General features: G+C 40.6%; 3 protein-coding genes across 3 annotated transcripts in view; all 3 read right to left on the bottom strand.

The window, feature by feature from the left end:
- The window catches only part of LOC309497532 (uncharacterized protein), a 49,437-nt gene extending 21,889 nt beyond the window's left edge, over positions 1-27,548 (bottom strand). The window contains exons 1-6 of the mRNA XM_082167772.1: positions 26,526-27,548; positions 26,176-26,301; positions 25,915-26,049; positions 25,715-25,815; positions 25,416-25,524; positions 25,163-25,322 (exon numbers count right to left, since the gene is read on the bottom strand). Of these exons, the coding sequence (XP_082023898.1) occupies positions 25,163-25,322; positions 25,416-25,524; positions 25,715-25,815; positions 25,915-26,049; positions 26,176-26,301; positions 26,526-27,440 (1,546 nt within the window). The 5' untranslated portion in view covers positions 27,441-27,548. The remainder of the gene's footprint in view (positions 1-25,162; positions 25,323-25,415; positions 25,525-25,714; positions 25,816-25,914; positions 26,050-26,175; positions 26,302-26,525) is intronic.
- Positions 1,138-6,151, bottom strand: LOC309497571 (plexin-C1-like). Its single transcript, XM_082167851.1, has 3 exons — positions 5,516-6,151; positions 1,592-1,942; positions 1,138-1,366 (listed from the first exon to the last, which is right to left on the bottom strand). Exons 1-3 carry the CDS (start codon positions 6,071-6,073, stop codon positions 1,172-1,174), a joined length of 1,104 nt encoding a protein of 367 aa, XP_082023977.1. The 5' UTR covers positions 6,074-6,151; the 3' UTR covers positions 1,138-1,171.
- Positions 19,772-25,147, bottom strand: LOC309496353 (plexin-C1; the record flags this gene model as incomplete). Its single annotated transcript, XM_082166347.1, has 10 exons — positions 19,772-21,459; positions 21,624-21,785; positions 21,871-22,035; positions 22,148-22,256; positions 23,146-23,325; positions 23,422-23,555; positions 24,515-24,553; positions 24,749-24,842; positions 24,946-24,991; positions 25,108-25,147. 10 exons carry the CDS (start codon positions 25,145-25,147, stop codon positions 21,373-21,375), a joined length of 1,056 nt encoding a protein of 351 aa, XP_082022473.1. The 3' UTR covers positions 19,772-21,372.
- Positions 27,549-27,765: the final 217 nt, after the last annotated feature.

The raw sequence follows: 27,765 nt of genomic DNA, 5'->3' as shown, positions 1-27,765 counted from the left end.
GTACTTTATTAAACAGGTGAGCACATTTACATAAAACTAATCAAGGTTATATAGTTCAACAATGATAAAATGTTAGAATATGATCTGTGTTATTCTAATGTTGATATAGCTAGCTTACTGCTGGTCTCATACAGACAAACTAACGTTAACACATACATTTCAACACATTCAAATGCAGTTTAGAGTGATAGTGTAATGTTAGACCAAGTGAAACAGCGCTGCGTTACCTCTCAAGTTTAATTTGTCTAATAAACTGACCTGTGAGTAGTAATTCTGCGTGTAGTTCGGTAGAATGAAATGTCCATATTCCTTTTATATCCGCGGGACTCGCATCGCGTTTGGAGCTGATAGCTGTCTCTTAGCAATCCCGAACTGCTTCATATCACAGTCATGATAAAAGCATCAATGTATTCAGTAATCCATATACATTATTAGATCGGTCGGCTTGACGTTGACGACAAAATCCATAATTCATAGCAAATGTTGCGTCATCAATCTACGCCTTTGTTATTGTAAATAGGTTAGCGACCCCTAGTGGAGAAAAAAATCCCATACTGTACGTTTAATCAGCAGAACATATATAATTAAATATATAATATAATTTAAAACAATACCAAAACACAATATAGTTCAGCATACAACTACACTAAAAATCCATTTGCATTTTGCCTAAACACTTGGTAAACACGAGTCACAAAAACTCTTCAATTCCACCAACAACACAATAATAATAAAAACAATACATACAAAATAGCAATAAATGTACGTCTAGTAAATTGAAGTGTACCAAAGACTTTGAGTGTAGGCTACTCACCATTGAAATAGTTGAAAGTGATGGGTCTCAGTATTATAAATATATAATTATGTTTTATTATATTAATTATGTTTCAAGTTCTGTTTTGTGTATTAATGCACAAATCTGATTCATAATGTTGTAGTTTTTTTTATCAAGTTACCATTATAGAGATTAGTGTTCCTTTGAGCTAAAAGCTGGTTAAGACGTTTCATAATGGAATATGTGAATGGCCAAATCCACAGATCTAATATTATTTTTGCTCTCAATAGTAATAGTTATAGGCCTATCATTTTAATGCCATTACCTTTTTTAAACCTAGAGCCCATTTTCATGACCACGTCAATAACATAAATGACACAATAACATAAAACTTACTTACAGCCTTATTCTTTCTACAGAGGAGGATTTTTCAGAAATTAGTGAAAGATAAGAAATGAGACAGACCTTTATCAGTTGTCCATCACTGGTTCCTATGAACAACACAATCCAGGATCCACTTCTAACTGCTGCCACTGATGACATTGAGCTGTACTTGAACACCACAGAGAGCGGCTGAAGGTTACTACCACTCTGCAACACAAAGAACAAGAATATTATGACTTTGGTAAGTTTTGTCATGCAACATATTATATATTCTATTACAACTATTATACATTACGCAAATCGGTAGAACAACTAAACATTTGTAAAAAAAACAACAAAAAAAACAACATTTGTTTATAACAATTAACAATACATTTAAAAAAAAAAAAAATCTATATTGAGCAATGAGCACATAAATGCTGATTTTCCAACCTTAGAATCACATTTTTCACCAGTAGTGCAGAAACCCTTCACTCGGCCTTGAACTGTACTGATGTCATACAGAGCCAGCGCGGTGTTCTCCGGATCCTGCTGATTCTGCGCACTGAACACTCCTGCCCAAATAACACCGTTCCCTGAGGGAATAACAGTGGAGGAGACGAGCACTGGACGAACTTTATCATTGCAGCACTCTATCGTTGCAGCCTGTAGGGATTTGAAGATCTCTTTCTTTTTTCTTTTATTGCTGTCCATCCGCAGGACGTGCACTTTCCTCTCCGAGTCAGTCTTTGCACTGAGAAATAAGTAGGACTCTGAGGGAGAAACTCTCTGGAATCCGTCAACTAGAGGTCTTCACAGTGAACCCGAGACCCGTCGACCCGGGTCCCGACCCGGGACCCGTACGGGTTCGGGTCTGTATTTTAAATGATCAGCCGGGTCCGGGTCGGGTCCGCATCTATTACTTCGGTTCCCGGGTCTGTTTAACATTGTGTGTAATACCCGTGCGATCGGAGTCAGATCAGACTCGGAGAAAACCCGGCCGTGATTAGACACTGCTTGTGTTTTTTTGTAACTTGCAACTTGTAAAATTAGGAAAAGAAAAGTGTGAGCTGTACCTGTGAGTACAAGGCGATCTCTCTCTCTCTCTCTCTCTGCCGTTAGAAGCAGAGTGCGCAGACTCAGAGTTAATGCAAGTGCACGCACGGTAATAATGGATACCTTCATGAGCGATGTGCGAAAAAAGCTAAAAAACAACGAGTATAAAGAGGTAAAACCTACGGGCACCTCTTCTGTCTGGGCATCCTTCATGCATATTGTAGACGAACATCAGAAAAAAGTAAGTGCAGTTAAGTGTAAAACGTGTGACGCACTGTTGAAGTTTGATTCCACAAAAACTGGCACATCGCATCTTTTAAAGCACACCAGGTCGTGTGGTAAAACTGTTTTGACCCAATCTTCAGTGGCGCCTTTTCTTAGATTGGGTGTAGTTCCAAAAAAAGCAAAGGATGCGATTTTGGAAAAATGCACTAAAGTCTGCGCAAAGGATTTAAGGGCCTTTAGCGTGTTTGAAACTCCCGCGTTCACCGACTTGGCGCAGACAATATTAGACACAGGAGCAACACATGGCCAGTGTAATGTGAAGGACTTACTTCCTTCTGGTGTGACAGTATCTCGTTTCACACAGAAAAAATACGAAAGTCTCAGAGCAGAGCTCCTGCCAACAGTTAGGAAAGCCATAGCTGAGGGACTGGCATGCGGAGCATCCACAGATATGTGGACAGATGACCATAGGAAGGTCAGTTACACCTGCATCACACTGCATTATATAGATGATGCCTGGGAGTTTAATACCAGGATCATATGTACATGTGCATTTCCATCCGGGGCAAAGAAAACAGCTTTAAACCTGAAGACAGAACTGCTCAAGCAACTAGGTGAATTTGGTCTGGTCCCAGATGAGATCGACAAACTTGTGTTTGTCAGTGACCAAGGTGCAAATGTGCAGGCAGCACTCTCCCGATGGGTGCACAAAAGCTGTATAGCACACGTACTGAATACAGTGCTGAAGCACACCTTTAAGAAGTCTAAGGAAGGTGATGAAGAGCATGATGGAGATGAGGAAGAACTGCAAGTAGTAAGAAGTTGCATTGAGAAATGCAAGACCCTGACAACATTTTTTAAACACTCTGGATTACAACTACGACTTAAGCAGTCTTTGAAACAAGAATGTGAAACAAGATGGAATACTAAACTGGAGATGGTCAAATCTGTGCTTAATGCATTTGAAGATATTCAGTCCATTCTGCTTGAACGAGGAGAGATGCATCGCATGAGTCACATATCCAAAGACATTCTTCAGATGCTTGTCCAATTCCTGCAGCCTTTTAAGCAGGCAACTGAAGAGCTCAGTGGCTCAAAATATTGTACAATTAACTTAGTGGCCCTCTGGAAAACCACGCTGATGACACACTGCCAAATATCACAGTCCCAAGCTGATCCAGTGCCGCTCAGGATACTGAAACACAGGTAGGTGTCTAATAATTACTCTTCCAATTTTTTTAACAGATTGCCTGCATATGTACATGTGCTAAAATAAAAATAAAAATTATTATTATTATTATGCATTTAATTTTTTCACTGTTTGCTATATTTTTTTGTGTGTTTTTTGATGGATTATTCAACTAATTCTATTCTATTTAATAGGTGCATGGGACTTTTGGCTGAACGGATAGTTCTGGGACACCATGAAAAGCTTGCCGTGCTGCTCTGGCCAAAATTCAAGCAGCTTCGGATGTTCACCGCAAAAGAGAGGGAGGAAATATATGAAAGTGCACGTGGAGAGTTGGCCAGCTTCCCTAAAAGAGCTACAACGGAGGTGCATGCCCAGCAGATGCAAGAGGAGGATACAGAGGAGATGGCTGGGCCAGCACCAGGACCAGGACCAGTGCAACACTTTAGCCAGTGGGCTGACGTCGAGGATGCTGAACTGGATACCGGGGTTGATGAACTAGAACAATATTTAAAGCACAAACCCACAATGGAAAATGATAGAGACATTCTTAGTTTTTGGAAACACAACCAAAATATGTTTCCATCAATGGCACAACTGGCAAGAAAAATACTCTGTGTGCCTGCATCTAGTGTGAGTTGTGAGTCAGCCTTCAGCATCTCTGGTCGCACGTTGGAGAATCGTCGGACCTGCCTCAGCACTGCTAGTGTAAATGCTTTGCTGTTTCTGAATAGCAACATGTAGGCCAAAAAACATGAAAATTAAAGCAGCCCTACTAGACCTCTGTCTATACACCACTTTATTAAAGATAAGACAAGCACAGCTTAGAGAGCTGATGTTTTTTTTTGTTGCATTGCATATTAGCATTGAAAATTTAATTTAAATTTTTTTTAGGGCAAGGCTTCAAGAACATTTATGTTGAATATAAATATATACTCGCAAGCAAATTATTGAATGCACATTGATTGCACAGAATGCACAGTTGCACACTTCAAGATGTTTTATGTTTGTTTAATTAAGTCATATAGCCAATGGTTTGTTGCAATGCATAGTTTTGTGTGCAGTGGGAAAGTTTATTTTATTTATATGTTTTATTCTTGGCAGTAATTATTGACATATGTACTAGGCTACTACTATGTAGCTAAGTGTCATTTTGAGTTTCTGTTCCCATTACATGACATAGTAGTAAATAAAAGTTCAAATCTCAAAAATGCTTGCAGATTTGAGTCTTGACACACTCATATTTAATATATTTCAAATCAGCAACATATCTTAGGTGAACTGTCACATTAATATTTACTTTGAAGCTCAAAATAAATTGCGTTAAAAAGCATATTTTAGGTTGATCCAGCTAGCGCGCATGTGCAGTCTCAAGCGCGTGTCATGTTTCTATGGCAACCAGTTACCAGAGCTTCAGTGAAGGACCGCCAAACAGCGCTTTAGATTTTACAATAAATTAACCGTCTTGTTTATAACTTTGACTGTTTGCCCTTTTGAACTATAATAACGATTGCTCGTACTTCGGTGCCATGGCATGGCCGCTGACGTTATTTATTTGCTATCATCTCCGTGCTCTGCTCTGCAGCGAGTCTGAATCTGACAAACTAAAGGTAAGACAAAAAGTTGTATTTTTCGCAACAGGTTTATTGACTTGTAATAGCAGTTTAAGGTGGAATATGTGACCATCGGGTCCAGTCGGGTCTGTGTCTTCCCGGCGGTTTCGGGTCCAGCTTTCAAATAATAGACGGGTCCGGGTCGGGTCCGGTTAGGCATTCTCGGTTCTGCACGGGTCCGGGTCCAGCTTTTGAAATAATAGACGGGTCCGGGTCGGTTCGGTGTAGCACATTACGGGTCTCTTTCGGGTTCGGGCATGAATTTTTGGACCCGTGAAGACCTCTACCGTCAACAAACTCCACATCTCTAGCGGTGCTCTGGATGAAGGGGGTTAATCCGTCCTCTATGTAGTTGAAAATCCCACCAATTTGAGACTGTAAAGTGTTCCACAATTTAACAACAGGATACGGATCTTGAGGTTTTGTTTGTTCGTCCTTTTTCCCAACCAAAAGGTACCTACTGGTACTTGGACCTGCTATGAATGCAACAGATTTCTCATTCTGTCTCGGTCCTACCGATATACTTTCATAGTAAATACTCTTTGTAATGTCATTCAGATCAAGAACTTCGCAATATCCATCTCCAAAGGTCCCACAGGTTATCAGGTTGTTGTTGTCGTCAAAAGGCACTAGAATGTTGACTCTATTTTGATGAGTGGCATTAGTGATGTCCTTCCTCTTCTCCTCAGAAAGATTGAGTGTCATCTGATGTAGTCGATGGTCAGTAAGGACGAAAAACTTACTTTTACCAACTACAAAGTCCTTGATGTCTCCATCAAAGTTCACCAGATCACTGCAAATGCAATGTTTCAAAAGTGGGACCACAAGTATTGCAAGTAAGTATCCTCTCATCTTGCATATCTGAAAGATCAGCTGAAGTTTTGAGATCTTGTCACAGAGATCAACTGCGCTCAGATGCGCGCGCCCACGGCTGAAGTGGATGGAAGTGAAATCAGCGGCTCTGAAAATGCCTGATGACTTCCTGACTTGTTTTGTAAGTTATACCATTTCATGATGAGACACTTTTCATAATCCTACATAAAAGAAGAGTAAAAGGAACTCTCTCTTGAAATCATTTTATTGACAGCAGACTTTATATTTATTATAATCTTAAATAACTATTACAGTGGGTACGGAAAGTATTCAGACCCCCTTACATTTTTCACTCTTTGTTATATTGCAGCCATTTGCTAAAATCATTTAAGTTCGTTTTTTTTCCTCATTATTGTACACACAGCACCCCATATTGACAGAAAAACACAGAATTGTTGACATTTTTGCACATTTATTAAAAAAGAAAAACTGAAATATCACATGGTCCTAAGTATTCAGACCCTTTGCTCAGTATTTAGTAGAAGCACCCTTTTGATCTAATACAGCCATGAGTCTTTTTGGGAAAGATGCAACAAGTTTTTCACACCTGGATTTGGGTATCCTCTGCCATTACTCCTTGTAGATCCTCTCCAGTTCTGTCAGATTGGATGGTAAATGTTGGTGGACAGCCATTTTCAGGTCTCTCCAGAGATGCGCAATTGGGTTTAAGTCAGGGCTCTGGCTGGGCCATTCAAGAACAGTCACAGAGTTGTTGTGAAGCCACTCCTTCGTTATTTTAGCTGTGTGCTTAGGGTCATTGTCTTGTTGGAAGGTGAACCTTCGGCCCAGTCTGAGGTCCAGAGCACTCTGGAGAAGGTTTTCGTCCAGGATATCCCTGTACTTGGCCGCATTCATCTTTCCCTCGATTGCAACCAGTCGTCCTGTCCCTGCAGCTGAAAAACACCCCCACAGCATGATGCTGCCACCACCATGCTTCACTGTTGAGACTGTATTGGACAGGTGATGAGCAGTGCCTGGTTTTCTCCACACATACCGCTTAGAATTAAAGCCAAAAAGTTCTATCTTGGTCTCATCAGACCAGAGAATCTTATTTATCACCATCTTGGAGTCCTTCAGGTGTGCTTTCATGTGTCTTGCACTGAGGAGAGGCTTCCGTCGGGCCACTCTGCCATAAAGCCCCGACTGGTGGATGGCTGCAGTGATGGTTGACTTACTACAACTTTCTCCCATCTCCCGACTGCATCTCTGGAGCTCAGCCACAGTGATCTTTGGGTTCTTCTTTACCTCTCTCACCAAGGCTCTTCTCCCCGATAGCTCAGTTTGGCCGGACGGCCAGCTCTAGGAAGGGTTCTGGTCGTCCCAAACGTCTTCCATTTAAGTATTATGGAGGCCACTGTGCAGCAGAATTTTTTTTGTAACCTTGACCAGATCTGTGCCTTGCCACAATTCTGTCTTTGAGCTCTTCAGGCAATTCCTTTGACCTCATGATTCTCATTTGCTCTGACATGCACTGTGAGCTGTAAGGTCTTATATAGACAGGTGTGTGGCTTTCCTAATCAAGTCCAATCAGTATAATCAAACACAGCTGGACTCAAATGAAGGTGTAGAACCATCTCAAGGATGATCAGAAGAAATGGACAGCACCTGAGTTAAATATATGAGTGTCACAGCAAAGGGTCTGAATACTTAGGACCATGTGATATTTCAGTTTTTCTTTTTTAATAAATGTGCAAAAATGTCAACAATTCTGTGTTTTTCTGTCAATATGGGGTGCTGTGTGTATGATTTTAGCAAATGGCTGCAATATAACAAAGAGTGAAAAATGTAAGGGGGTCTGAATACTTTCCGTACCCACTGTATCTTAAAGATTCGGTTCGTATCACGATGTTTTCTTTCGTTTTTAATTGTTTTGTTTAAAAGTACACATTTTAAACTTTCTATAGATATATTTCTCAGGTCTGTGAGGCAAGTAGGCTACCGTATAGGCTTAGTTTCGATTCATTTATGAGACGAGCTCCAGTTCACGCGCCGGCGCCTCCATGTCGTGATTATCTATTGTCTGCTAAATTTACTTCTTATTTATTAAATCCAGGCAATTGGTTGATGCAACATTGATTAAAATGATTTTTCCACCTAAAAGTTAAAAAAAAAATTGTGTCATGTCCGTTATGGACATAACGACACAGCTGTGTATTTGCAGCTGTGTAAATACTGTAATATATATAAATCTTAATAGGCTGCTGCCACCACCTTTAATTATTTTAGCCAGTATGGTCTGGCAACAGAGGACAACACACCACCACAACTTCATTCAAAATATGCAATTTTATTAACAGAGGGGACTACAAGGTCAGGCTAAACACAACCTGGAAAGCCGTAGAACTACACCGAGCACTACGTGAATTTCATTCACTTCATTGGTGACAACACCCAGAATCAATTACATTGGCACTTCAAACTCATTTAAAACCTCAACTTCATGCAGGTGCAAAATGGTACTCATGGCTGTTCCCTAAACCTTCCCAGTTTCAGTTCCACCCACCCTTACTATCACCCTCTATTGTTATGAAGCACAACTTTATTAAATACATCAGTTTAATTTAAAACCAGAAGCAATCTTAAAAGAACACTTAACTCGCCCATCGCGACGTTGCCCCTCCCACTTTCCGGTTTCCACACCGTTCCGTGAAGGGAAATGTGAGCGGTGTCGTCACGGTGTGTCGTCACTTAAAACACTCAGAACATTGACAGTCTCAGTCACACAAGGGGAAATCCCACCATAGATCAGTTCCAAAAGGGCAAAGTCCAGCCGGGCTTTTGCAGTTCAATAGCATCAGCATTCAGCACAGTAACGACGGCACTCCTAACTTCCCATCTCTATACTCTCTCCCCGCACCCGCTCTCTATCTATCTTCATCGCCGGCGGCCCTAACCGACCGCGAACGACACCCCCCTCCCAAAAAAAAGGTGAGTACCGCCGTATTATCGTTAACAATGTAACTGGAACCGAGCCCGCTTCCATTGCCTTTTGCGCTCCATTTAAACCTTTTTCCACCCCCAGTCTCCCAATACACAGCTCCCGCCCCGGTGTTTCTCATTTCTCAATCAGTCTCATTAATTAGTTGCCAAGACAATATCCCAAAACGCAACACACATTACACTATCCCCTCCCCCAATGGCACAGACTCGTCCCAGAGTCATACTGAATCCATCTCATAGTCCCGTGTCCACCCAAGTTGACATCGCTCTCGTAGTGGGCGTTGCAACTTTGGCTGATGTATCACCACCGTAGAGCCATACTGCAGTCTGTCCGGGTCCTTTTGTTGTATATTCGGCTCCTGGACAGGCTGTTGTACAGGACCAGCAGCCACTGATGCTGACCCTTCCTTTGGACCTTCCAAATTACGAGGGAGCACAGGTGCTCTTTGATGAACCCAACTGGCCCCCAAAGGGACATCCAACTGGCTGGCCACCCTCCGACTTGAGCACTGGGACTCAGTTCCCTCTTGCGGAAGGACCAAGGGTACAGTGGTCTCTGAGAGAGAAGAAAGAACATATGGTTTAAGTCTGTTAAAATGCACCACTATCTCCGGCCCCCCCTCTCCTAACACCACGCGATACAATACATCAGAGATGCGTTCCACAACTTTATAAGGGCCCCGGTAACGCCTTTGAAATTTTGGGCAAATGCCTATTTTCTTTGCCTTATTCCGTACCCACACCAATTCCCCTATAAAATAGAACTGCAAATTAGCCCGAAGATCAAATTACCCCTTCTGCTGCATGGAGGCTTTAGCCTGATGTCTCTTTACTGCCTCTACCACTGTGGATAATGTGTCTGCCAACCCAGTCACATACTCACTGGTGGACACAAACTTCTCATGATGACCTACATTCAGCATCACGTCCAGAGGAAGAACAATTTCCTGTCCAAACAAGATCTTGTAAGGTGTAAACCCTGTACTGGCATGGACACTACTTCGATAAGCCATCAACACGTATGGCAACAGACAGTCCCAGTTGGACTGATTCTCATCAACAAACAAACTCAACATCGACAGTAACGTACGGTTAAATCGCTCCACCAACCCATTAGATTGTGGATGATATGGGGAGCTACGCGTCTTACTCATATCCAACAGTCGGCACAATTCTTAAAACAGGGCAGACTCAAAATTTCGCCCCTGATCAGAATGAATACTGCGAGGAGTGCCAAAGCGACATATCCACTCCTCAACCAGGACACAAGCAACTGACTGTGCCTCCTGGTTGAGAAGGGGAAATGACTCAGTCCATTTAGAAAAGTAATCACTCACGACAAGGATATACCTATACTTTCTAGGCTTCTCAGGTAGAGGCCCCAAAATGTCCAAAGCAATATGTTCATGAGGACGAGATGTAACTGAATAATTCATTGGAGCACAGGGGGCCTTCCCATGTGTCTTTCGAGAAGCACAGTCAACACATTGCCTACACCACTGTCTTACATCTGCAAACCACCCTGGCCAATAGAAACGATCTCTTACTTTCTCTTGCAATTTTTGAATACCCAAAGGGCCTCCCGTCACCGAACTGGTCTTGCAACCGTAATTGGCCCCAAACGGGACCATACTTCTTCAGGTTAGCATTCAGCAGCATTATCATCTGGATCCTGCCTGAGATTAATTAAAAGGGCCAATTCTGGATCATCTCGCTGGGCCTGTGCCAAATCATCATCCACCCCAACATTTGTTTTCTTCTGCACCACCTGGGGGCCCTCCTTAACAGCACACACTGATATAGCTAGCCCCTGAATAGGGCTGATGGGACCTTCTTGCTCCTCGGCTTTCACGTAAGCTGGTAGCCGCGACAAGGCATCTGCATTGCCATGCTGCTTTCCAGGACGATGTACAATTTTGTAGTGAAAACTTGCCAATTGCTCCACCCATCGAGCTAGCTGCCCCTCTAAGCCCTGAAAGTTATGCAACCATCTCAATGAGTTATGGTCTGTGCACAACACAAACTCTTTACCGAGCAAAAAATGCTTAAAGTACTTTGTGAAGGTTATCATCGCTAACAACTCTTTCTTTGTAGTTGCATACTTGCGTTCCACTTTAGTAAGGGCCCGACTGGCATAAGCTATAACTCGTTCCAAACCACCCTCCTCTTGCGAAAGCACAGCTCCCACCCCCACATCACTAGCATCAGTGTCCAATATAAAGATTTTATTGGGGTCAGGATAAGCGAGCACAGGGGAAGTAATTAACCTAGCCTTCAACTGATTGAAGGCTACCTGACACTCCTCACCCCACCTAAATCTCCTCCCCTTCTCAGTCAGCTGATGTAATGGACGTGCTATGTCTGCAAACCCCCTTACAAACCGTCTGTAATAGGAGGCCAAACCTAAAAAGGCTCCTCACTTCAGTCTGCGTCCTAGGGATGGGCTATTTCCTCACTGCTTCCACCTTTACAGGGTCGGCCATAATTCCTTCCGCAGAAATGGTATGCCCTAAATACTTGACACGAGAGGAAAACAAATCACACTTAGAAGGTTTTACCTTCAGATTTGCCACCTTCAACTTAGCCAATACTTCCCCCAATCTCGATAAATGCTCCTGAAATGAACGACCAAAAACTATAATGTCGTCCAAATAAACTAAACACGTAGTCCATTGCAAGTCAGCTAAAACCAAATCCATTAAACGCTGAAATGTACTAGGTGAGTTACAAAGGCCAAAACTTAAAACGTTAAATTCAAATAACCCATGTCTTGTGGAAAAAGCAGTCTTGCACTTATCTTTAGCATCTACCTCAACCTGCCAATAACCACTGGCAAGATCCAGGGTGGAAAATAGCTTTGCATTAGTCAAACTATCCAGGGCATCATCTATTCGGGGAAGGGGATAGGCATCTTTAGCTGTAACATCATTCAGCTTCCGGTAGTCTACGCAAAAGCGCAAACTACCATCCTTCTTTCTTACTGGGACAATCGGTGCAGCCCATGGACTACATGAGGGCTGTATAATCCCATTTTCTTGCATTTGCTTAATATGATTATGTACCTCTTGTTGCAAATGCAACGGAACCCGACGTGGGGGTATCTTAATTGGCTTTGCATCCCCTGTATTAATCTGATGCAAGGTCAGGTGGGTTCGCCCTAGATCATTATCCCCAGTGCTAAACACTGAAGCATACTGCCCCAACAACTCACGGATGGCCTGCGTTTCAACCATAGACAGCCCCTTTTGATCTAACCCCAGCTGCATTAAGAGAGCATCCACAGACCACCCTACGGGCACCTCCAACTCATTCTATTGGCTGAAAGCCACTGCTTCAGGACCAACTACTACGTCTGTAGACAAGGTCCCAATCTTCATCCCCTGCCTAAGGGTGAGAGGATTATCCGTTACATTAATCACTCTAACAGGAATAACCCCTTGCCCCACATTACAAATGACTCGAGCCACTAAAAGGTCACAGTGTTTTGATAAAGAGGAGGAGGGTTCCACCATCCCAGCCATCTGTCCTGCAAGGAGCCCTTCTACTACCCCAGAAATAATAGCTTCACTACGCGGCTGTACTATTGAGTCTATTTGAACAGTGACAGCCTTAGGCTGACAAGCATCCACTGATAAAATTAAGGGGAACTTCCTACCTATGACTGAACAGCACTTTTCCCTCAAATCAATGATTGCCCCGCACTTCAGTAGAAATCCATCCACAACAAAATATCAGGGGTAGATATGTCAGCTACAAGAAACTCATTTATTAACGCTAGGGAACCAAACTGACAGATAGTTTGCCACCGGCCTAGAATGTACATAGTACCCCCATTAGCTGCAGAAGCTTCCCCCACATAATCGGACAACTGACACCCCCCATCTGTTAACTGTAACCACACATGTTTAGGGATAATTGAGGCCTGCGTCCCTGTATCCAATAACAAATGTACATCAGACCCACCTATTTTAGCATTGTGATACACTCCAGAGCTGGGTTGATTACACAGGGCCAATCTCGTGGACTTCCCTAATGAGGGGGCAAGCATTTGGCCCTCTGTGCCTGCCCCCTCTAGTTTCCCTGAAAATAGGGACAGTTTCGACATAAAAGACGGCTACACCCCAACAAGCCTCTCGATCACGTGATGACCGGTCCATAGCCCACCCTATCTGTCCCTGAGTCTCAAAGGAACCATTTTGCCTCCCAGATGGTGGCATCTCAACACAAGCCTGTAGTGACTGAACTGTCTGCTGCAAAGTTTTTACTTCCTGTCTCAACTCTTCTACCACTCCCAAAAGTGTCTCCATTTGTTTATCTATAATACTTTCAGACACCACCTGAACTTTAGTATCTGCAACAGAACAGTTTCGCTCCAAACTTCGAATTAATTCTAATTCAGAAGCTAACAGCCTCTTCTAAGGTAGATGATTTTGCACTGCGAAGTTGGACACGCAAATCCCCACTCCCCACATGTTCTATAAAATGGTCACGAGCAAATAGATCACGTGTATTATTATCAGCGGAGGGGTAAGCCTTAGTAATCAAACGACGCAAAGCATTCCCAAATTCCCTCGCAGTCTCACTATGCAATCGCCGACGGGATAAAAAACTGGCGCGGTTCCAATCATCACTATCACACGGCTCCAAACACCTTCCTAATGATGCTTTTAATACTACATAACTGCTTCGGGACTCAGTGGATAATCCACAATAAATGTCTCGAGCCCTACCAGATAACAATAAGGAGAGAAACTTCAACTTCAAGCTGTCGTCCCAGCCATTATCCTCAGCGGCCATTTCAAATTGTCCTATCCAATCTGACCAATCACGATTAACTCCTGTAAAAGTTTCAGGCATAAAAACTGGTCGTGTTGTCGCCATCCTAGACACTGAACCTTGTCCTGTTAGCACCCTATCAAAAGAAGCTGATGGTGTGTTATCCCCCTCTGGGTCCAACATAATGGCCCCTAATTTCCCACCGCTACCAACAGTGTAATCTATATAAATCTTAATAGGCTGCTGCCACCACCTTTAATTATTTTAGCCAGTATGGTCTGGCAACAGAGGACAACACACCACCACAACTTCATTCAAAATATGCAATTTTATTAACAGAGGGGACTACAAGGTCAGGCTAAACACAACCTGGAAAGCCATAGAACTACACAGAGCACTACGTGAATTCACTCACTTCATTGGTGACAACACCCAGAATTAATTACAGTGGCTCTTCAAACTCATTTAAAACCTCAACTTCATGCAGGTGCAAAATGGTAGGCTACTCATGTTCCCTAAACCTTCCCAGTTTCAGTTCCACCCACCCTTACTATCACCCTCTATTGTTACAAAGCACAACTTTACTAAATACATCAGTTTAATTTAAAACCAGAAGCAATCTTAAAAGAACACTTAACTCGCCCACCGCAACGTTGCCCCTCCCACTTTCCGGGGGTTCCACACCGTTCCGTGAAGGGAAATGTGAGCGGTGTCGTCACGGTGTGTCGTCACTTAAAACACTCACATTGACAGTCTCAGTCACACAAGGGGAAATCCCACCATAGATCAGTTTCAAAAGGGCAAAGTCCAGCCGGGCTTTTGCAGTTCAATAGCATCAGCATTCAGCACAGTAACTATGGAGGGATCATTGGGTCAGATTGAAAACTAAAAGTCTAAAACTAAAAGTCTTAAACGAAAACTAAAAGTCTAAATTTGAAACTAAAAGTCTAAATCGAAAACTAAAAGTCTAAGTCGAAAATGAATTTGGTATTTAGGATTGGGCATTTGGTATTTAGGATTGGGCATTTTGTATTTAGGATTGGGCATTTTGTATTTAGGATTGGGCATTTGGTCATTTAGCCATTTAGGATTGGGCATATAGGGATTTAGGATTGGGAATTTAATCATTTAGCCATTTAGGATTTAGGATTGGGAATTTGGGGATTTAGAATTGGGCATTTGAGGATTGAGGATTGAGGAGTGTATGCAAATAAGGAGGCGTGGCCCAAATACTGGAGGCTGGGTTTGAAATGGCTGGTGCGCAGAGGCATTTTATGGACAGCAGAGGGAGCTCCCAGTGCTAAGGAGCACACTGTAATGAAACCAAACAGAGTGAGTACTGTACTTTATAATGTGATAACTTCAACTTAATGACAGCATTGTAACATTTATGTGGCCTCACACACAAAGTCACCAGTGAAAGGAGTGCTATCGGTCTGACGACGAGAAAGCAGCAGACAGTGCAGCAGGTAAGATGCTAACATTAGCTACTAGTTATATTAGCTGATATTGCTAACATGCTTTAGTAGGCTATTGTTATACGCTGTTTTTTTTTTACTACGGTTAACCCCACTGACAGGAGTAGATACACTCCTTTCACATTGCCTGTAGATGTGCTTGTTTCTGTTTTTTTGCTATATAGCCTATACAGTATATATATATATATATATATATGTTTTTTTTTTTTTTTTTAAGCAACGCATCAGAAAAAACAAGGTTAGGAAACAGTAACTGTACGTTCACACCGCCGCCGACTTGAGCTGCAAAGAAGCTCTGGCCGCCCTGTCAAGGACGCTTGTCAAAAAGTATGGGGAAACTTGTTGACGCTTGTTGACAATGACAATGACAACGCTTGTTGACAGTGAGTGCGCGCGCGCAGATCTATTGTAACAGTACACAGTGATATTGTGAAAGCCGTGGCAAGAGACAAGCAGCTTCTTTATTACTATACCTGTGTGCTGTCTATTACAACTTCTGCTTAAACAGGTGGTTCCTATCATCATCGGATTAATTGCACAGTTTAACCATCATAGAGTGAAAGTTTATCATTTGCATGTCAGTTTAACAAGGGCGCGCTTGACAGGCATATATAAGAACGAGCAGAGAGAGAGAGAGAGCCCTGGCCGCGCACTCACTATTAATAATAATAATAATAGCTAATTATTCTTTTTTTCCCGACCAAATGTGACCAAAACGGTTATAAAAATGCTGTCATTATAAAAGGTTTCTAGTGTCAATGTATACTGTAGCTTGTTTTTTCTGTTTACATTTCATGGTGTGACACAGACTTCAGAGCGGCCAAAGCATCAACAAGCTTCCCCGTACTTTTTGACAAGCGTCCTTGACAGGGCGGCCAGAGCTTCTTTGCAGCTCAAGTCGGCGGTGGTGTGAACGTACAGTTACTGTTTCCTAACCTTGTTTTTTCTGATGCGTTGCGTTAAAATATATTCAGTGGGTACGGAAAGTATTCAGACCCCCTTACATTTTTTACTCTTTGTTATATTGCAGCCATTTGCTAAAATCATTTAAGTTCATTTTTTCCCCTCATTATTGTACACACAGCACCCCATATTGACAGAAAAACACAGAATTGTTGACATTTTTGCACATTTATTAAAAAAGAAAAACTGAAATATCACATGGTCCTAAGTATTCAGACCCTTTGCTCAGTATTTAGTAGAAGCACCCTTTTGATCTACAGTAATACAGCCATGAGTCTTTTGGGGAAAGATGCAACAAGTTTTTCACACCTGGATTTGGGTATCCTCTGCCATTCCTCCTTGCAGATCCTCTCCAGTTCTGTCAGATTGGATGGTAAACGTTGGTGGACAGCCATTTTGAGGTCTCTCCAGAGATGCTCAATTGGGTTTAAGTCAGGGCTCTGGCTGGGCCATTCAAGAACAGTCACGGAGTTGTTGTGAAGCCACTCCTTCGTTATTTTAGCTGTGTGCTTAGGGTCATTGTCTTGTTGGAAGGTGAACCTTCGGCCCAGTCTGAGGTCCAGAGCAGTCTGGAGAAGGTTTTCATCCAGGATATCCCTGTACTTGGCCACATTCATCTTTCCCTCGATTGCAACCAGTCGTCCTGACCCTGCAGCTGAAAAACACCCCCACAACATGATGCTGCCACCACCATGCTTCACTGTTGAGACTGTATTGGACAGGTGATGAGCAGTGCCTGGTTTTCTCCACACATACCACTTAGAATTAAGGCCAAAAAGTTCTATCTTGGTCTCATCAGACCAGAATCTTATTTATCACCATCTTGGAGTCCTTCAGGTGTGCTTTCATGTGTCTTGCACTGAGGAGAGGCTTCCGTCGGGCCACTCTGCCATAAAGCCCCGACTGGTGGATGGCTGCAGTGATGGTTGACTTACTACAACTTTCTCCCATCTCCCGACTGCATCTCTGGAGCTCAGCCACAGTGATCTTTGGGTTCTTCTTTACCTCTCTCACCAAGGCTCTTCTCCCCGATAGCTCAGTTTGGCCGGACGGCCAGCTCTAGGAAGGGTTCTGGTCGTCCCAAACGTCTTCTATTTAAGGATTATGGAGACCACTGTGCTCTTAGGAACCTTAAGTGCAGCAGAATTTTTTTTGTAACCTTGGCCAGATCTGTGCCTTGCCACAATTCTGTCTCTGAGCTCTTCAGGCAGTTCCTTTGACCTCATGATTCTCATATGCTCTGACATGCACTGTGAGCTGTAAGGTCTTATATAGACAGGTGTGTGGCTTTCCTAATCAAGTCCAATCAGTATAATCACATATAAAACACAGCTGGACTCAAATGAAGGTGTAGAACCATCTCAAGGATGATCAGAAGAAATGGACAGCACCTGAGTTAAATATATGAGTGTCACAGCAAAGGGTCTGAATACTTAGGACCATGTGATATTTCAGTTTTTCTTTTTTAATAAATGTGCAAAAATGTCAACAATTCTGTGTTTTTCTGTCAATATGGGGTGCTGTGTGTACAATAATGAAAAAAAAAAAAGAACTTAAATGATTTTAGCAAATGGCTGCAATATAACAAAGAGTGAAAAATGTAAGGGGGTCTGAATACTTTCCGTACCCACTGTATATATAGGCTATATAGCAAAAAAACAGAAACAAGCACATCTACAGGCAATGTGAAAGGAGTGTACAGTATCTACTCTTGTCAGTGGGGTTAACCGTAGTAAAAAAATTAATAAAATAAAAAACGGCGTGTAACAATAGCCTACTAAAGCATGTTAGCAATATCAGCTAATATAACTAGTAGCTAATGTTAGCATCTTACCTGCTGCACTGTCTGCTGCTTTCTCGTCGTCAGACCGATAGCACTCCTTTCACTGGTGACTTTGTGTGTGAGGCCACATAAATGTTACAACGCTGTCATTAAGTTGAAGTTATCACATTATAAAGTACAGTACTCGCTCTGTTTGGCTTCATTACAGTGTGCTCCTTAGCACTGGGAGCTCCCTCTGCTGTCCATAAGGTGCCTCTGCGCACCAGCCATTTCAAACCCAGCCTTCAGTATTTGGGCCACGCCTCCTTATTTGCATACACTCCCCAATCCTCAAATGCCCAATCCTAAATCCCCAAATTCCCAATCCTAAATCCCCAAATCCCCAATCCTAAATCCTAAATGGCTAAATGATTAAATGCCCAATCCTAAATACCAAATTCCCAATCCTAAATCCCTAAATGCTAAATGACCAAATGCCCAATCCTAAATACCAAATGCCCAATCCTAAATTCCAAATGCCCAATCCTAAATACCAAATATTTTCGACTTAGACTTTTAGTTTTCGACTTAGACTTTTAGTTTTCGTTTAAGACTTTTAGTTTTAGACTTTTAGTTTTCAATCTGACCCAATAATCCCTCCATAAGTAACGACGGCCCTCCCAACTTCCCATCTCTATACTCTCTCCCCGCACCCGCTCTCTATCTATCTTCATCGCCGGCGGCCCTAACCGACCGCGAACGACACACCCCCATCCCCCAAAAAAGGTGAGTACCGCCGTATTGTCGTTAACAATGTAACTGGAACCGAGCTCGCTTCCATCGCCTTTTGCGCTCCATTTAAACCTTTTTCCACACCCAGTCTCCCAATACACAGCTCCCGTTTCTCTCATTTCTCAATCAGTCTCATTAATTAGTCGCCAAGACAATATCCCAAAACGCAACACACATTACAATACACAGCGTTACGCATGTGTATTTCCCTCATATTTAAATATAAAACGCATGTGTAGACTCAGACTGATATTTTTCTAATGTCTGGACACCTTTATTAAGGGAGTATATGGACATATAAACAGACGTTTCAATATATTAGTAGGAAATGCATTTTCTGAGAATTTATATTTCAAGTTTTGACTGCAGACGTGATCCATAAAGCTGGAATTTCCCAATTTTTAAAGAATTTATCCTCAACTAGTTTTTTTGGTGTAGGTCTACGTATTTTATAATGTTAACTTCAAATAATACGCCACTACTAATAGTAATTTAAAGATGTGGTAGCATTAGATCTGGACGGGAAGATAACTCTGGGTTGGAAGGGGTGTTTCGCGATTCTGCCTTCTCACACCGGCACCGCGACACAGGTTCGTGGATCTGAGTGTCAGATTTCGGTTTCATATCGCATATCGTTACAGCCCTAATAACCGCGCTGAATTGAATTTTGAAATTCAAAAGCTTGATTGTCTGTGTGTGGGGAGGGGGGCCCTACAAGACATGAAGTGAAAGCAGTGTTGTGAGAGGAGGGTGGGGTGTTTTAAATACAGAGAAATTGTAGCTTACTTTCTGAAACATTTATCTATCCAAAAAGTTACTTTAGTGAAATGTAATAATAAAAAAATAATAATAAAAAAAAGATCTGCGTTCCTTGTATACCGAAGCATACAATTAAAAAGTAGAATAGGCCTAAACGTTTTTAGAAATTATCTGATGACATCAAGAGGAAGGTTTTTTTTAATGAAGTTCCACGTAGTTTGTATAACAACTTGTTTAATAATAACATTCGTATTAGTGTCCTGACTGTAAGGCTCTGAAAATCAATATGAAACAAATATCGTACTGGACACAAATATCACACACTTCGCAGAAGATAGAAAAAGCATAGGTCTACATTTGTAGCCTATAGTATATGCAGAAAGAAAGTAGTTTAAGAACATAATTCTTTACATTGAAAATCATTATTTAACTCATCGGTTCATCTGGCATAATAATGATGATTATAATAACAACAAAAACAGCCTAATAATAATATTAGCTTAGCTGAACTATATGATATTTGCACACTTTTGTATATGTTATGTTATTGAATGTATGAAATATAAAGGCACTACTACAATGAAATATAAAAATTTTATGCACAGCTGGTATGTTTGTTAAAAATGTGGAATCTTTAGTATACAACATAGTACATGTGATGATGATACATACAGAACAATTCAGATCTGTGTTTAGAAGATCTTTTAGTGTTCTTAAGATATTTAAGGTTTATATCATGTTAGAGATATAGACAAATTCTATTCTATTCTATTTTATTTTAGAGTAACCACGCTGACCAGACTCTTTTTTTAAAGGATTTTATGTTCGGCATGTTTATTAGTAAGTATGAGGTGTAAGGCAGTATAATGATAACATAAATTATCAGATTAATGACAAAAAATACCAGAAACATTTTGTAGGTGTTCGATGAAAAAGAATCAATGAAAGCATTCTCCTACAAAATAACTGTAAATAACAAACCAGTCCTCTGCAGGAACTTTGAATTGCTTGTAAGTATATAGCGCCACCTGATGTTCAGTCTCAGGATTGCTCTCACAGGATATTTGAGCGCACGTTGTTGAATAGTTAAAGCAATGACAAAACATTTTTATTTATTTAAAGGAACCGTATGTAAGGTTGTGGCCAAAACTGGTACTGCAACCACTTTGAAATTACTGTAGAGCGGTGTATCCCCTCCCCCTCCCCCTGACTGGAGGTTGCCAGTTAGGCTGCAGGATCCAGCAGGAACGTAGGCTGCTACAAGGAGCTTCCAATGGCAAGTGACGAGTCCTACACAGTAAGTTTTTTTTCTGTTAATTATGTTTATGCTTCATGAGAGATGTTTTGCGAAGTAATTATGTATAATTTTTTATTCGACACGTTTGTAGCTGCAGCTGTGGTAACTAGAGCAGAGCTGGCAACCCGGATGCCGAAACACTACTGACATTGTGATTGGTAGATAGGTGGAGGGTGGAGCATCAAGCCAAAACACAACATGACAACATCAACATCAGTTGAGGGCTGCAACTTCACTTTTAAATGACAATATCCTGGTCGGACTTCTGTTGTCAGTGATGTAAGTATTTGAAATGAACATGATTTCTTAATGTCTAGTGACATATCAGGGCCATTTTATGATTAATTGAAATACATTTCTTACATACGGTTCCTTTAAAGTTGAATAATTAACTGATACGTTAATTAATGAAATGTGTATATATATATATATATATATATACAGAAAATTCAAACCGCACATAATGATTTTAAGCCTTTTTCAAAGAAATTTCTCAGTTTTCATTGCTCTTTCATACTTGGCCAGGTGTGTTCTGTGGACTGAGGCAGAACAAATGCTTTGGATTCCCCATCCTGAGAACATAATTCCCATTCGTGATCTAAATGACAATGAAAAGCAATGTCTTTTAATCTCATAAAGTTGATTTAATAAGATTTAAATTAAACTTAACACAGCACTGTTAACAGCAATTATCAAGTCAAATTATGAACTTCCATGTTTACAGATTTACCAAAGAATTGAAAATATCAAAAACAGACGTACAGTTATTGAGTCCACATCTGTGACGGCTCCTGATTCTCCTTTAATCTTACAGATGATGGCATTGGACTCAAACACCTCCAAAACACACTGACACTGCTGATCTCCCTGTAGACCCGTCACTTTCACCTCACTCATACTCAAGGTCAATGCATCTGCCTCTTTCTGAGAAATAGAGATCCACAAGATGAATTTGTGTTAACTCAAATTATAAAGTTCAGGTCTTGCTCAGTTTTTAGCAATTCTTTACCTGAATGTTCACCAGTAGGTCGTTGGCCACCTGTAAGGTGGTGAATGTGAATTCTGGATCAGGCTCGTAGGACAAATACCCACAGTCAATAGTGGAGTTCACAACTTTCAATAATAAGCTTAACAGTCCACTGCCATAATAACGGGGGGAATGAAACCACACGTCCTGAGAAAAGAGAGACAATGAAAATATGACTCCAATATGACTTTAATTAAAATTTTTATCCCCTTGATTTTTTGACATAAGCCGCTCTTTGACCTCTGTGTGTCAGTCTTACCCCTGAGCTTCTGCTGTATTGTGTTTGAAGCTCTTTATTAGAGTGACGGACAATAACTGATTCCACAGATTCCATATTGCTCCCCTGAACATGAATCTTCCTTCCACCACTGAATAAAGAGATATTCAAACCAATTTCAGTCAATAATGCATAATAAACAATGTTAAAGTAAAAGTAAAGTATTGACATTTTAATTCCTCCCATTAACTTTCCTGAATGTGTATTTCACACACACAAACACAAAGACACAAAATTCAAGATATTTCAGCAACCAATGGAGGTAAAACATGCCGAAAACATGAAAACAGTCTGGCTGTTAGGAAGCAGTTTGCTCTTACTAAACTAACGACTAGTCTTGGTCACACATGAGTCAGTAAACTTTGTAACACAAAGTTGAGATGTTGTTGCCCAGAGAGAAAAACAACATGTGGTGTCGGAGGAAAAGAGGCATGAGAGATGAGAGATGCGTATTTTCCCCGGGTTTAATAAAATGACTTAAACGTCACACTCATCCGCATACGATTGAGTGAGAAAAAGCATACAAATAAACATTCAACTCCGGTCACAAGTAGAAAGGGAAATAAAGGAAAGTGTACAAAAGTCGGGAGAGTGGTTATCTCTTCTCCTGCTCACCTTTCACATATATTACAGACACACACTCTACGCACATGTGCAGTTCTCATTCTATCTCAAATTACCGTAAGTGCACAAAGTGACTGTTACAAACTGCAGCTCTCAGAACAAAGACAAAACATGGAAATGACCTGACCTTTCTTACATATGAGTGGGTTTTTTATTTGATTTATTTTTTCATCAAGAGTAACTCTGCAGATCATTACACTGCAAATATTATTTTCCCACATTAACAGCATTCTTGCAAATTCTGTGTCTAAAATGGGCTGTATGACATTTGATTAAGCATTTAAAATGTGCAGTTTTCATCTCAAGGCACTGATGGGATATGGAAGCTGTTCTGCCAGTGGTCTGAAAGCTCTTACCTCCTCCAGGAGACTGTGGGCTGTATTCCTGTGCAGCTGGGCTGGGAACTGTAAGTGATGATACTGTTACCATGACAACGGTCGTCAGGAGTAACAACACACACTTTCACTGTTCCTTTAGTTCCACTGGGAGGAATGTGGAACTTTAAAGTGTCACTGGAGCGATTAAACACTGGAGATCTGAGGGGAAACATTCATGCACAGATATACAATATCATTTATCTCAATCTACACACATTCATAAATACGACTAAACACAAACACACAGAGTCTCACTCTTTAGGAATACACTTCAGATCCCCTTGAAAATGGATTTTTGTGACAGATTCCAGGTTCTTTCCTCTTAGTAAAATGTTGTTTCTGCCATGGAAAGAAACCTTGTTGGGCTCCAGAGAGAGAATCTCTGGCTTCTGCAGGACACAAAATGTTGCACTCAGTAAAGAAAGGGTGTACAGGGAAAAAAATACAAATACAAATAAAAATAAAATCTATATCATTTAATATGACCACGACATTTTTAATGAACAAAAGTTAAAAATATTTTTTTGAATAAAAATTACATAAATTATAATAGCCTATATAATTGTAAATATAAAAAATATATTATACATAATTTAAAAAGCATGATGATTGACAGATTGTTTGTTGCTGATGTACAAGAAAACTACTGTTGTTTTAAAGGGTTAGTTCACCCAAATATTTAAATTGTCATTAATTACTCACCCTCAAGTCATACCAAACCCGTAAGACATTCGTTCATCTTCGGAACACAAATGAACATATTTTTTTAATGAAATCTGACAGATTTCTGTCCCTCCATTGACAGCTACGCAACTACCACTTTGATGCTTCAAAAAGTTCATAAAGAGATTGTAAAACTAATATGAATTGAGTGGTTTGGTCCAAATTTTAGGTAGACACTTGATCGCTTTATATAAAATCCTAAAATTAAATCTGTCAGAAAATTTTTAATAAACCACTCAATCCATATGGATTAGTTTTAAAAACTCTTTATGAACATTTTGAAACATCAAAGTAATAGTTGCGTAGAATGTCAATGGAGGGATAGAAATCTCTCTGATTACAAATATCTTCATTTGGGTATCAAAGATTAACAAAAGTTTTACAGGTTTGAAACAACATGAGGGTGAGTAAATGATGACAGAATTTTCATTTTTGGATACATTTTCCCTTTAAGAGAAGATTATGAGCAAATTATTCCTAAGAAAAAGTAAAAGCAAAACAAAATACTCAGACACTTGTAAAGTCATATTCATAAGTTAAGTCATATTAATTTGAAATAGGAACAAACTGAAAAAACAACATCCCTATTCTGTGAAGTTGGGTTCATAGTCAGTATGACACTTACTCTGTAGATAATCTCAGGGCGTAGATCTTTACATGCATCCTAAAAAGTAGAAAAAGAGAGAGAACTGAGCGGTTCATTTACTTCCTGAGTTTTTCTTCAGTCGACACAATGATATTTAAGCTATTAACAATTAATTAATATCATATTGAATCTTTACAAAGGTTACATAGTACGTATTTCTCAATACGTATACGTATAATGAAGCACTGGATTGTAGAATACAGTATGTCTCACCTGTATGAGTAACTGCGGTCCAGTTCCGTGTGTCCAATCACAACGCTGAGAGGAAGAGGACCACTGACACCCAGATGAGACACACTGCACACACCTGCATTCATGATTCATGATATGATTTATTAATATAACCTATAAAGCTCTGTGTTATCATTTCTGAACTATGCAATTTTTCACACTGAATTTCATTTTCTCACTGTGTATAAGGAGGATTTGTGTTTTCTGTGATAACTGGAGCAGTTCCTCATTGTCAGTGTCTCTGTGATATTCTGATCCTTAATGGTAACATTAGCAGAGACTTCTGAAACTGAATAGATTATCAAAAATGTTTATGGTTATAAAGAAAATCATATTCTGACTACAAAAATGCACTGTATAATAGCGCACATACAACTTCATTAATAGAAAACTAACCTCCAGTATAAAGTATGTGGTCAGGAAAACTACAGGAGCAGTTTGGGAAAACTGCAGTCAGATCAGACCCGTCACACAGATTCACACTTCCTCTGGTGAAGGAACATGAGAAGGTGGGATTTCCTGTGCTCTCCAGACTCAAGGCAAGATGTAGAGTAATCTGTGTAGGAGAGGGCAATGTTTGTTCTTATAAACTATTTCTTAAATATATTCCCTAAATTATGATAAATATTTTAAGATTATGACCCTCTACCTTTCTAGAAGAATTCTCTGTCATCTGAAAAGAAAGCAGCTGTGTCTTAAGAGAGTTTTTTGGGATGGACACCCATGAAGTATTTGAGCATTCATCTTGAGTAGAACATCTGGATAAAAACATCATCAATATATCACGTGCAGATCTGTTTGCACACAGCTCATCATGTCCATATAGATGATAAGAACTTAAAAGACTGTTCAACAGTGAACCATTAGGCATATTACTGGTGATGATGCAGCCTAGAGCAGATATCATGTGTGATGTGTGACAAGTCACATGTGATAAAGGCAGATCACCTCTGTGTGTCCACACACCAGCCGCAGAGAGGATCCAGAGCAGCTCTGCAGTCTTTCAGAGAGCTGTATTTAGCACACTGAACCACAGACACTCTTCTGAGCTACATCAAAAACATGAGCAGAAAGAGATAAGTGTGATGATTCAATGTACTGTAACACATGAGTAAAGTAATTGCAATTTCTAAATTTATAAACCTCACCTCTTTCCTCACAGCGATGTAGATATATTTGAAATCTACTGGATCAAAGTGCATTCTGGGAAGCACTGCTCGTTCATCATCAGATTTGTACAGCACTATTGGACAGCCTGGTGTGAATTTCTCATCCAAAACCAGCTAACAACAAACAGAAATATAAATCATAAATTGTGATTGTATAGTAGTTCAAATGCAGAGGTAAACAACAGATTAAATGGAGGGCAGGAATTTAGAAATGAAAACTTATTGAGAGGTGAAGGAGACCTTTATCAGTTGTCCATCACTGGTTCCTATGAACAACACAATCCAGGATCCACTTCTAACTGCTGCCACTGATGACATTGAGCTGTACCTGAACACCACAGAGAGCGGCTGAAGGTTACTACCACTCTGCAACACAAAGAACAAAACTATTATGACTTTGGTGAATAGTGAAATTAAGTTTTCTCATGCAACATATTATATATTCTATTACAATTATTATACATAGGGTAACTCAAATCGGTACAACTACTAGGCCTAAACATTTGTAAAAAAAAAAAAAAAAAGCAATAATAAAAAAAAAAAAAAAAACATGTAGGCTATATTGAGCACTTAAATGCTGATTTTCCAACCTCAGAATCACATTTTTCACCAGTAGTGCAGAAACCCTTCACTCCGCCTTGAACTGTACTGATGTCGTACAGAGCCAGCGCGGTGTTCTCCGGATCCTGCTGATTCTGCGCACTGAACACTCCTGCCCAAATAACACCGTTCCCTGAGGGAATAACGGTGGAGGAGACGAGCACTGGACGAGCTTTATCATTGCAGCACTCTATCGTTGCAGCCTGTAGGGATTTGAAGATCTCTTTCTTTTTTCTTTTATTGCTGTCCATCCACAGGACGTGCACTTTCCTCTCCGAGTCAGTCTTTGCGTTGAGAAATAAGTAGGACTCTGAGGGAGAAACTCTCTGGAATCCGTCAACAAACTCCACATCTCTAGTGGTGCTCTGGATGAAGGGGTGTATTCCTTCTTCTATGTTGTTGAAAATACCCTTATACTGAGACTGTAAAGTATTCCACAATTTAACAACAGGATACTGGGAATCTTGAGTTATTGTGTGTTCGTCATTTTTCCCAACCAAAAGGTACCTACTGGTACTTGGACCTGCTATGAATGCAACAGATTTCTCATTCTGTCTCGATCCTACCACTAAACCACTTTCATAGTAAATACTCTTTGTAATGTCATTCAGATCAAGAACTTCAAAATATCCATTTGTAAAGGTCCCACAGGTTATCAGGGTGTCGTTGTCGTCAAAAGGCACTAGAATGTTGACTCTATTTTGATGAGTGGCATTAGTGATGTCCTTCCTCTTCTCCTCAGAAAGATCGAGTCTCATCTGATGTAGTCGATGGTCAGTAAGAACGAACAACTTACTTTTACCAACTACAAAGTCCTTGATGTCTCCATCAAAGTTCACCAGATCACTGCAAATGCAATGTTTCAAAAGTGGGACCACAAGTATTGCAAGTAAGTATCCTTTCATCTTGCATATCTGAGAGATCAGCTGAAGTTTCGAGATCTTGTCACAGAGATCAACTGCGCTCAGATGCGTCCACGGCTGAAGTGGATAGAAGTGAAAGCAGCGGTCCTGGAGATGCCTGATGACTTCCTGACTTGTTTTGTATGTTATACCATTTCATGATGAGACACTTTTCATAATCCTACATAAAATAAGAGTAAAAGGAACAAGTATGTAGGCGACTCTCTCTTGAAATCATTTTATTGACAGCAGACTTTATATTTATTATCTTTATCTTTAAGTTCTACAATCCTTTGGTTACTGCTGCACCTTTGTGGTGTAAAAACAG

The sequence above is a fragment of the Leuciscus leuciscus genome, assembly GCF_965113295.1.
Source record: "Leuciscus leuciscus genome assembly, chromosome: 4".
Lineage (NCBI taxonomy): Eukaryota > Metazoa > Chordata > Actinopteri > Cypriniformes > Leuciscidae > Leuciscus > Leuciscus leuciscus.
Note: the sequence above shows the minus strand (reverse complement) of the source record. Positions and strands in the feature narration are given on the sequence as shown.